This window comes from Styela clava, chromosome 9 (genome assembly GCF_964204865.1).
Source record: "Styela clava chromosome 9, kaStyClav1.hap1.2, whole genome shotgun sequence".
NCBI classification, from domain to species: domain Eukaryota; kingdom Metazoa; phylum Chordata; class Ascidiacea; order Stolidobranchia; family Styelidae; genus Styela; species Styela clava.
The window spans coordinates 7,302,726-7,314,808 of record NC_135258.1 but is presented as its reverse complement, the minus strand read 5'-3'; the positions used below and the strand labels follow the sequence as shown (position 1 = coordinate 7,314,808).

The 12,083-nt window shown below is 36.3% G+C and overlaps 1 protein-coding gene and 1 non-coding gene across 4 annotated transcripts; both read left to right on the top strand.

Annotated features, from left to right (window-relative positions):
* On the top strand, positions 1-7,113 carry LOC120339950 (uncharacterized). Of its 3 annotated transcripts, XR_013477844.1 has the most exons (7): positions 1-637; positions 1,875-1,947; positions 2,518-3,297; positions 3,654-3,872; positions 3,957-4,081; positions 4,217-4,273; positions 6,905-6,972. XR_013477844.1 is itself a non-coding variant. In XM_078116214.1 (6 exons), the coding sequence occupies exons 1-6, from the start codon at positions 23-25 to the stop codon at positions 7,069-7,071; spliced, it is 1,911 nt and encodes a 636-aa protein (XP_077972340.1). In that variant the 5' UTR covers positions 1-22; the 3' UTR covers positions 7,072-7,113. The 3 variants fall into 3 exon arrangements, 2 of the variants coding, with proteins under 2 accessions (XP_077972340.1, XP_077972341.1); XM_078116214.1 differs by lacking the exon at positions 3,957-4,081 and having other exon boundaries at positions 6,905-7,113; XM_078116215.1 differs by lacking the exon at positions 6,905-6,972 and having other exon boundaries at positions 4,217-6,870.
* Positions 4,889-5,052, top strand: LOC120340259 (U1 spliceosomal RNA). The gene has a single exon (XR_005569308.2). It is a non-coding gene; the product is annotated as a U1 spliceosomal RNA (small nuclear RNA).
* Positions 7,114-12,083: the final 4,970 nt, after the last annotated feature.

The following is a 12,083-nucleotide window of genomic DNA, read 5'->3' as shown; positions in this document are numbered from 1 at the left end:
TAGATTTTAATATTAGTTCAAAATGACTAGCAAGCTACAAAATATTTTTCGAAGTATTTCAAATGTAAACAATGAAGATGATTTTATTAGATCAAAAGCATTCTGGCATCCAGAGAAAGATATCATTACATCTCCATATCGAGATAACTATGCAACAACTAAATCTTGTTTGCCTGGAGTCAGTTTCCAAACTCTTGCTGCAACGGTAGTGCACTGTTTCTTGTATGGAAAAGGCTACAACAGTTTCAGACATAAAGGCATCATATTGAAGTGCAACGTAACGGACATTGCTAATGACACACCATATCTTTGTCACAAAATTAAAATTTTAACAAAGCTATTTGGACAGACCAGCTTTATTCGATTGCAAGGCAGTTCATCTATTCTTCCGCATACTTCAACGGTGAGTCCTTGTTTGGTGTCTACATCCACTGCAACGGTAGTGCACTGTTTCTTGTATGGAAAAGGCTACAACAGTTTCAGACATAAAGGCATCATATTGAAGTGCAACGTAACGGACATTGCTAATGACACACCATATCTTTGTCACAAAATTAAAATTTTAACAAAGCTATTTGGACAGACCAGCTTTATTCGATTGCAAGGCAGTTCATCTATTCTTCCGCATACTTCAACGGTGAGTCCTTGTTTGGTGTCTACATTCACTAGCATGTTGGTCGATTCAATATTGCAAGTATATTTGAAAATACCGGTATATCATTGTTATCTAAAAGATTGCAGTCTATGCGAGGTATTTGAAAGTGAAAAATATCGAACATTTAGAGCAGTGTGGTCCAAACCCAGGCCCGCGGGCCACATGTGGCCCGCCGATTAATTTTTTGTGGCCCGCGTCGCACGTGGGCAGTGGTAAACAAGAAATCGCATTTGGTGTTTCGTCATAAAAATCTTCTGTCATATTGTTACATAACATCACTAATGTCACTGAATTAAATAGTGTTATGGCTAGCTGAGGCAACTAGCGAAGTTGAATGATGTGCTTGGCAAGTCTAAATTGTTAACTGGTTTCTATATTTTCGGTCGGGAATATATATATATACTAACAAAATGGACTTAATAGAAAACTAAAAATCGAATGAGGAATCGATTAGCCTAGGTTGGCTTCGCCTGATAACTAAATATTAATGTAATGGCGGACCAATATAATCCTGCCGGGTGTTTTTGTGCGACCAGCCTAAACAGTATTACAAAGAATGCTGCCTATATGTCAGAAAATTTAGTAATAACCCTTCTGTATCTCAAATTTGGTAAAATTCGGTAAACAATCAATCTGCAGTTATTGATAAGTTATTTTGTAAACAGGAATTTAAAAAGAAAGCTGACCAATTCAAACAGATTTTTGGGATGGGAGGAAAAATACCACAATGCATGCTTGATATGTCTGCATGTCTCTCACTTTATCCGTTATGAAGATTTTGAAATCTTACACTAAATGTAGATATAGCAAAATAGATATAGATAAATGACAAATAATGACCAATGTGTTTGGACAATAAAAGTGTTTGTTTTGTATTACACTGTTTACCTATTCTTGGCACTATTCTGGCCTGCGAACAATAAAAAAATTACAGTGTGGACCGCGAGGCCGACAACCTTGGACCACCCTGATTTAGAGCGTTATGAATATTTGTGTTTTCAAAAATCTAAGTAGCATGATTGACATTTCCATCATAATCAATTCCACTTCTTGTGATGATCAAACAGATTTCATCTCTTCTAGGGGTTATCTTGAAAAATTAGTACAGAATCGCGCACAATTTATTTATCCAAACGACTTCATATTTTAAGAAGTGTACAGAGAAAAGTAAAACTGTGTGATGTCAATGATTAACATTAAACGGATCATTTTATTATAGAAATTCCATTCACTGAATCTACAAATTTTAAAGCAAAAGATCTGTCAGAGATATGCAAGATCAATAGAAACAGGTCAGAATAAAAATTAAAGTCATGAAATATCATGTATGTTACTATTTCATGACTTGCATTCTGCAGAAAAATCATGATAAAATCTTATTTTTTCAACAGTGTTTATTTTGCACCCAAAAGAACTACCATAATTATAGTTCACATTTCTTTGTGATTATAAAAGTGGTTGTTTGTGCTCTAATGCACGAACCGAAATAGGTATTAGCTCAAGATTCAGTTGATGATTTTGCTCCTAATTCCATGTATTTCTTCGAGTTTTAAAACTAATTTTCAATGTCATTAAAAAGTGTCAAAGTATCAACTTTTATCTCTGAGTAATTCATTATTCCCGTTTTAACACAATTTTGCTTTTTTCAAATAATAATTATTCGATGATTACAACAAGCATATTGTATAATTGCAGTGTTTTGTAGGTATCTCTAAGAATAAATGATCACATTTGTTATCTCTGAAGTTTTACCCGATTAAACCATAGTTAACTTGAAAACATACTCACTTTTTAAAAAAGAATGGCTTTAATGAACTAATTATTTCTTTTAAATTTAACATCATGCAATTTTTAATTTTCAGTAACGATCGGATCAAGAGGAGGCAGAATATGCTTTGATGGATGTACAATCAACATTCCTGCTGGAGCATTGACAAAACCAACCAAATTAGAATTCGAACTCAGGATCATGAAAAATAAATTTTTCAAAGATTATTTTTCCATCACCCCAAGTATAAGCCAGAATGAACCCGAAGTCAAATTTCTTAAACCAATTCGCATTGAACTTCCAACCTGGTGTTATCTTGAACCTCACCATGAAAACTCTTTGATTGTTTTGCACAACAGCCATAATGATATTGACTGGAGAGATACTCAGATGGCTGCTGTTTTTAAAGACTCAAAGATTATAGTGGAAGTCACTGATTTTTCTAGCTATGTTGTGGTAATATGGCGAAAACTATTAGGTCGTTTGAGAATACCTTTCAAATTGAAGACCATGTTATTCCATCAAAATTATATGAACTTTGCTGCCGTTTGCGGATTTGACAGCCAAATAATTACAAAAACATATACTGATAATTTTAAAAGATGGAGCAGTGTTTTTCCACAATTAGATTCTTTTCGGTGTTTGAAGGGTGACAACATTTGTCTCAAACTTAGCAGCTCCACACCTGGAGTTCTTTTTGATCCATTATTGGGTCATTACTTCACGGTCGACACTGAAGATTACCATACAGAGTATTTTGCACGTAGAATGGAAGAGCATGAAAGCATGTGCAATACCATCCTGATTGACTACTCAGTTTTGAATGCTAAAGAAGAGTTATTGGTAAAAGCCCACTTAAATATTCCTAGACAAAGTGAGTAGAAACATTTAGTTTATTTCTTTATGGAACTATACATTTTCAACTTTTTTCAAGTAGGGTACCTTGGGAACATGATCAGCTGTGTTTGTTGGATCTAGACATCTTTGATTATAAACCGAAACAAAAGGAATTTCGGTACATAATTATCACAGTTGACTTTATAATCACTGCACAAAATGGTAGAAAGTCATTCTAAAAAAGCATGCAATCTGACACAATTTATATATCAAATCTCCTGCTTCAAATTTCTATGTAATCCACGAAGCCATGCTAAAAACTATTTTTGATTATGATAAGTAATTTTCTTTATAAGAAAGTGATTATTGATTCCATGAACTCTTCTTATTTAGATGAAGCCTGTCGTTCAAAATCACCTGAAAGAATGGAAGATGCTTATCATGAAGTATGTGAAAGGTTCCTTGACGCCTCTACATTTAAAATGTTTGCAATATCTCAGCATGGGTTGTGTTTGGACTACCATCGTGTAAATATGATTTGTGATTCCCATCTCCATTTTAATCATGATATTATGATTAAAGTATTTGAGTTATGGAAACAGAAAAAGCGAGGTAACTTGAATTTATATGGATCACACTACAGTCACGAATAGTTAACTCTTAACTCAATATCAAGATGAAATTCTGTATTTGCAGTCCCTTCACATAAATACCATCATCGGTATGTATATTCATTTGTTGTATCAGTTTTCAATGCACTTATTTTTTATGATGGTGAATAAACGATGAACTGACTAAAGTTTGAAATGTTACAATTCTATGTGAGTTTCAGAAATTAAGTTATACTGACATTTATGTATTAATTTGTAATTCGTTTTTGTACAAATGTCCATTTACAAATAATGGTTCATAATATATCATAAAATAAATCGCTAATTTTTACACTATTTCTACAGATTGCTCGCCCTCAATGCTCATAAATCTGGTAGACAATTATTTCACATCAAATGAAGGTAAGTCATATATACCGTATGTTTAGATTTTAGAATAACTACTGGTGGGTGGTAATTTAGTGAAAATTTTGGTAGTGGATTCATTGGATTGACATAATTTCAGGTATATATTGACAACCTTGTTTATTTGTTCCATGAATGACCGTGTTCGATCTCCTACGGTTTGTGTTAGAAATGATCACAAATGTTACAATATGCGGCTCGGCGGTCTGGCGGGAAACGAATAACTTGCTAAACTAATCCAATACCCAACATGGACTAGTAACAAGACGAGGCCGTGGTTTTTGTGGTTCTTATAGGCTTTCATAACATTTAGGTATTTTTAGTGTTTAATTGCACGACCACGGTGATTATTTTTGTCAGTTTAGTCAGCGGTACTGCTTTATAAAATTCACCATAAAAAAACTTGCACGAGCGCATAAACTTTTTTTTGAAGCTGGCCTGAATACAAGCGCGGCTGGTGTGAGAACGGTCGAGAGAATAAGCGAGAGAGTCCCGGAATAAGATAAAAGAAGAGAATAATATTTCTCACACGTCGATTACATCTCGTGACTCGCACCACAACAGTTAGCATAAACGCTTGGCCCTAGGACCTACAAATTCGCTGCACAACTCATACTTACCTGACGAGGCAGTCAACCGCGATCACGCAGGCGGTTCTGCCTAGGCGAGGCTTGGCCATTGCACTTGGGCCAGGTTGACCCTAGCGATTATCCCAAATGTGGATAACTCGGTCGTGTAATTTCTGTTAGTGGGGACTGCGTTCGCGCTATCCCCTTCCAATACTGAATATTAAAACAAACTCACACGCAAACCGAGAGCTTGACAGCTGACTATTGTTCGTCTTTGGAAAGTGTCGCGCTTCGACATATTTCTAAGTATTCACTCGGAGTAAAGCGGGCGTACACAATAAAATGCCACATTCCTGACCGCCTTTCATCTTTAGAAATATAACGACTACTGAGATAATTAACCAATTGGAGTAATAAAGTGAAAGTTGCACTCCACCCAACCAATTGGCCTTGCAATTAAGTTTTACGTCGTTTTTATTGCGTTACAAAATGTCAAATCCAAACGGATCAACGAAATGCAGAGAAAGGTGATGGGCGAATCTTCCCAACCCGACTCTCAAAGGCGTATTGGCTACAACAATAATTTTTGTACAGATGAACAATAATATGTATTGCAACGTAAAGCAATTGCATTTCAATTCGACACATCTTTCAAGAAATCTTACTTCGTTACATAATAATGGACCTTACGGAACATGCTAATGTGTCATAAAATGATAAGACAGGTTTGTGGTAATCAACTTTCCGCATTCATGGCAAAACGACAGCAATTATTTACATATGAAGACAAGTATCTGAAACTTGGGTTTACTTCGATTGAGGTAAATGCCGAAACCAGGCCGCAATGTGTAATTGTGCTTCTTAGAGGTCCTAACTCGCAGCTCATTAAAGCAAGGCTACCCAAATCGCCAGACTGTTTTTTGCGGCCCGCCCTATGAAGTTTGTAAGCAGACTTTTTAATTTTTACTGTGTTATATATGCTTAAGTATGTTTCGTGATTTTGGTGTGATTATTCCTGCCAAAAGTCAACAATATCTTTGGTACTGACTCCGGGACTCGTTGTCCTTTATGTTGGTGTTTTTGTTATGTTTGCGTTAAATAAGATTTCGGAAATATCGCCACTGCGCATCCGTCAATAATTCTGATAAAATTGACCTAATGGCATTTCTACATATTCAAATTAGTATACATATTCGTCCAGGAATCTTTGTAATGTTACTCCATTAAATACCTGTATTGATGATTTTTCAAAACGGCCCACTAAAACTTGATATTCCCGCGTTATTGGCGCACATTATGCTCATTTAAACATTGAAAAAGTATCATAGCCACTGAAAATGAATGAATAAAACTATAACGCAAATATAACACTCAATTTTTACAAATAGTAAACTGCTATTCTAATATTCGACTTAATATTCGAATATTTTGCCGGCACTGTGCAGTAACCGGTAAATAATTACTTGATTGATTTAATGTTAATAAACTTGCCTTTTAGGTATTATGTAAAATATACCGAAATCAGGACTTAGCTGGTATTAAATTTTCGTACAAACGTTTGCGGCCCGCAACGCATTTCGTCATGTGAAAGTGGCCCGCGAGACAAAAAAGGTTGGGGCAGGCCTACATTAAAGGAAGCTAAACGACGGCGTCATCTCGAGACAAAGCATGGGAAATTCGTAGACGAGAGGCATGAATTTTTTGAGAGGAAAGGACAAAGTAAATCGAATTGATCGTCCGGATTCATGGGGAGGGGTAACATACTCACATTGTAAAGCAGTACGCGCTTTTTTCCGTTTCCTGGAAAATTGCGCGAGCAAAGGCGCGCCAAGCCGGGCTAATGAGCGAATAATATATATATATATATATATATATATGTGCATCTGAAATGGATAAATATCTGAGTAACTGATCGCATACCCGACGTGGACTGGTGAGCAGACGAAGTTGTGGTTCGCCATATGATTAAGTCGTCTTATAGTTTTTCAGAATAAATATTCAAATGATGTGCAGTCAGCTTTAAGATTGCCTTTTTTAATATATTTACGATTTTTTTCAGTATCAGCCGAACCACCGACGTTTGGAAGAGAACATCAAAATACTCAGAATATGGCTCGAGTCATTTTTTACACAGCTACGTTTTGCGCATTTGCAATTTCACTTTTAAAAATTTTTCATAAATATTACAATTTTTGTTTTGTTTGTAGTTTCAAAATGATAAAGTAGGCCTATTTATATTTAAACAATTATGCAAATATTAGTTCATATTGCCTCTCATTCTATTTTTTTTATTGAATTAAATACATATTTTTACAAAGTGGTTTGTTCCCATGTGCGTTTGAATTAATCAGCAAGCTCAAGAGAAGGGAGCGTGGTGGAATGTGAAATGAATAGGGGGGTCTTGGATCAAGGTGTCTTGTCACCAACACAGTGGTCAAGTGTTATTTAAACAGCGCAATAAGGATGGTTGTTAAAAAGCATCGATCCAGTAGGAAAAAGAGTGTCTAGGGCCGGGCCCAGTGGTTCCCAACCTTTTTTGACTCGCGACCCCCTTTGGTGGTTTACACATATCTCGCGACCTGCCTATCTTTCTATTCTTATCAATAAAATAAGCGGCAAATTGAATATTGTTTAACAAGCTTCAGTTTTTCTCAAAATACCGACAGGCATTAAAACCGGTAGCCAACTGCGTAATTCGTGGGTTAAGTTTTTGACAAGGCTCATTCAGCCAGTTGTGGATATGAATCATACACGGAGCACCCGAAATGCGCTAGTAATTTTTCACAAAATAGTTCACGTGCGACTGAATCACAACGAAGATCAAGAAATTGATCTTGCACGTCTTCTGGTACATCGGTTACGTCGAAGAAAACATTGAAACAACATAGACTAGAAGCCTACCCTGCAGTTAACCCTTTGGTATCGAAATCCCGGCGTTCCACAGCATTTCTTCAAATGCAGACGAGCTTGTGTGACGCCACAATGGTTAACGTGGCATAAACATCTCGAGCCGCTTGCTTAGTTTTGAAGCAAGAAGCGACATTCAGGGGTCTCACCACAGCTAGTGAAAATCCATCGGAGGCAAACGAGAGTCCATTCCACACTTATTCTTCTATTGACAATATTTAATCTAAAGCGTTGTATTTTGGATATTTTGCAAGACCTTCGCGACCCCCAGGTTGGGAACCACTAGGCACTAGGCCGCAGGGATGGCGAAACACTGACCCGCGGGTCACAAAGTGACCCACCGCGTTTTATTCGTGACCCGCTAAGGTACGAATAAATTAAAACGTGATATCAGTAATAAAAATTGTTAATTTCCGGGCCGGTGTGGTAATTTTCAAAACCCCCAATCTTGAACGCATGTCTGCACCGCTGTGTACCGTTATTCAGCTATTGGCCCTGACATCGTTTATGACATAACAATGCAATTGGTCTGTTCATTTCTCGTAACGTCTTGTCTCCTTCGGAAGTGCATCTGCAGACTGTTTTAGGGGTTATACGAAAACTAGATGCTACTCTGAATTTTATTGTTTCTCGCCTACAATGCCGTTGAGAAAACAAAATCTTTCAGACTTGAAATAAAAACCTAGGAATCTGAAATAACAATGGGGCAGTGTAAAAGTGCTTTAATGTGATTGAAAGCTGATCGAACAATATAACTAAATCAGATTGGGATTTCATCCAAACTCTTTGGAACCGTAAAATAATTTGCCGTATCATCCTAAACTTTTTGGGTAATTCATATGCGTGTTTTCGTACTCTAATTTCATAAAATCGAGTGATATTAAAAGGAAAGTAAAGCCAAAACCACACCAACACCAGCTTATGAGATTTGTTTCAGAAGTTTCTGATACAGATACAGACATGGATTAAATATCTGTGACCCACTCTCTTCTGTTCAACGATAAAAATATAATTTTTGACCCATTCAATGAAAAAGGTTCGCCATCCCTGCGACTAGGGTTATGTGAAACCGAAGCTGGTATATTGGTTTAATCACCCGGAGAAATGAAAAAGCATTTGGTGTGCTCATCCATCGCTAGCCTCCGAACAGGGGCGGATTAACCAGTAAACAATATAAGCACGTGCTTAGGGCACCAAGCAAAGGGGGGCACCACAGAAATTTTTATAACAGAATTTTCAATAGTTCATCGGTGTTTAATAAAATATTACGAGTTGAACAGACAACTCAGACTTGTTCGTATTTTCTTTTCCTCAAGCATCATATTAAGCTTCTAGAATCTAGATCAATGGTTGGAGGTTTGCGAACTACCTTCGTGTACGTGTACATCAATGGACCTATCCCCGACCATTGACCCCCGAAAAATTCTTCCTATACTTTACAATTGCAAAATTCTCGGGGCTTATTTTAAAAGTGGTTTCGCGAGTTGGCCCCTATAAAACGGGATATTTGTTGAGACTATCATTGTGTTTCATGGCGTACAATAATCACCTTTTTATAAATACCGGTAAGGAATTTTAACCTAGTCTAACACAGCTATTTTTACACCAATTTTTCATTTACTGCAATTGAATTAAAACTTATAAAAAGACATGGTGATCATTTAATTATCTGATTTATACTCAAATTTCCGAAACACAACTGAAAACTTACGAATAGAGATAAAAAACGCGAAAACGAGATAATGTTTACAACTATGCCTGAAAATCTGTCTGAGGGAGAAAAGTGTCTGAGCGGATGCGAAAAGGGTGCATTGTTACGTCACTTTTTTGCATCTTGCTGATTGGCCAATTACTCGAAGTCAACAAGGAGGTTGATGCTCGGGGAAGGTACATTAGTGATGAACACTGAAACTTACTTGTCGAAAGTTTGGTGTAGCGACAACATCAAAATTAAAAATGGCGCACTATGTGGCGGTTCCGCGATCGCATTTCAGCGATCTAGAGGTCAGCGAAGTTGGGGAGTTTTCTGGTAAGGTAGACTAGACTAATAAGTACTGGTAAAATTTTAAACTGCAGTTTGTACTCGGTTCATCTGGTATTTCGATTCACGTTGAGACTTGACGCGTGAGTCTTGATCGTGACAATTCCCAGAATATATGGAAATCATATTCTGCTAAGCCAGTTGATGCAAACCTAGGCAGCTAGACTACTTATATTGCAGATAAAAATGCAAGAGCTGGAATTCGTTTTATGTTATTGTTTTGGAATGAAATTTTACAGAGTAAGTCAAGTTCTGCAAAGTGAGAATGTAGACTTACAAACATGCGCGCATCTGAATGCATCATTACGAGGCCAGCTGCGCATTCCACGAGATGAATTTGAACGCTATGAAGCGCTCACGCTACCACTGCAACCAAATGTCTCTTCATCTGCTGTCTGCTGAGAAGGAAAAGTATTCGCAGGGTTGTCAAAAGATTATTGATGCTTACCCAGAAGATTTCAACAGTAATTTCTCAGCTGAGCTTCAGCAGTTTCATTTATATGTGCTCCATAAATTCAATGACACAGGAAAAAAAATCAAGACTCAGTCATGCTGAACTTTACAAAATTCTTGTAGAATATAACATTGAGTGCGCCTTTCCAAATGTAGACAATAGCTTTCGAACATTTTTAACATTAATGATCACAAATTGTTCAGCAGAACGTTCATTTTCTCAGCTGAAGTATATTAAAAACCCCTACAGAACAACTATGAAACAAGACAGACTAGAATACTAGATGCTTTATCTCTGTTGAGTATAGAGGCAGATGTGTTACATAAGCTTAGTTTTGAGGATCTAATCAAAGACTTTGCAGCTAAAAAAATTAGGAAAAAACTTTTCAAAGGTAAGTGAAAGACTTCTGTCTTTTCAAATGTTAGTGGTGCCTTTGTAGTGTCAGTTGCATAGTATCTAGTATGAAGAGAGACTTGTTTTGATAATATGAGAAAATTTATCAGAATCAAATTCAAGTAAACGTACCGAAAAACATCGTTTGCTTCCTTACTGTTGGTATTGTGTTTATTTCAATTTCATCTTTTCAAAATTTTGTGTTGTTCATTATTTAATGTAAAAGATGTATTTTGTAAGAATAAGATTGGTTTTGGGAATATGAGCAAAATTTCACAGTCAAAAAATTGTAAGAAAACCTAAAAATGTTCGTAGAAGTTGTATTTTTTTACTGTTGGTTGTGAGTATTTTTGATGGATAATACACTTAATTATATGTATTTTAAAAGACATATATGGGGGCACCAAAGCCTCCAGTGCTTAGGGCACCAAAGGGGCTTAGTCCGCCCCTGCCTCCGAATATCATGTCCGACTGAAAACGGTACAAAATCATTGGATATCTTTTATAGCATTTCACGCAACAGTATGCTAGAGTCGATCTGCCGACATGCAAATGGTTTCATTGAAAATAAGACAGTGTCTTGTGATGTCCTTCATTTATCAAGAACAAAATTACAAAGTATTATGAAAGTACATGAATAATTCCATCCTAACACACAATTTTAGAAAGTTCTTAGTATTTTTAAAACGATAAAGAAGGAGTCACGTCTATGTCAGTCAGGTGAAATTTCACAATTTCCAAACTCTAACAGCATGTCATTCCGATTGATAGGGGCGAGATTTTATTATTGAATATTATAATAGTATATATGTGGTACATCATACAATTAAAGTTGTTGGAAACAAAACTTTGCATTTATGAGTAATCCGTTACTGAAATTGGCCTTTTTGGTTAAAGTCGACATAAGTGGAAAACATAAAATTTTACAATTTCCAGACTACAACAGCCTGTCCTTTTTGATTAAGAGTGGCGAGATTTTATAATTGTTGATACATAATTTATTATATACACTCCTCATCACATAATTTCGGTTGTTGGGGAAAAAAATTAGCATTTATGTATAATTCGTTAATGAAAATGCCCCATTTGTTCAAAATCTACATAAGGGAGAAACGTGAAATTTCACAATTTCCAAAATACAACTGCATGTCTTCCGATTTAAGAAGGGTATGATTTATTAAAACGAAAAAAGAGCAAAAATCTATTTTAACCGGGTCAATATTGAAGTCTGAGTCGTCAGACCAACTCGAATTAATTCAGTAACCACTGAGGCACCATTGTAAATACGTGGTGCTCCCCTCCGATAGGTGCTTACACTGCTTAGAGCACGTGCTTATTTTGCTTAATGATTTTAATCAAACATTCCTAGCCCTGACGATAGTTATAGAATACTGTATAGATAAACGGCTTACATCCAGGCAATAATCACGATCTTCGACCCAA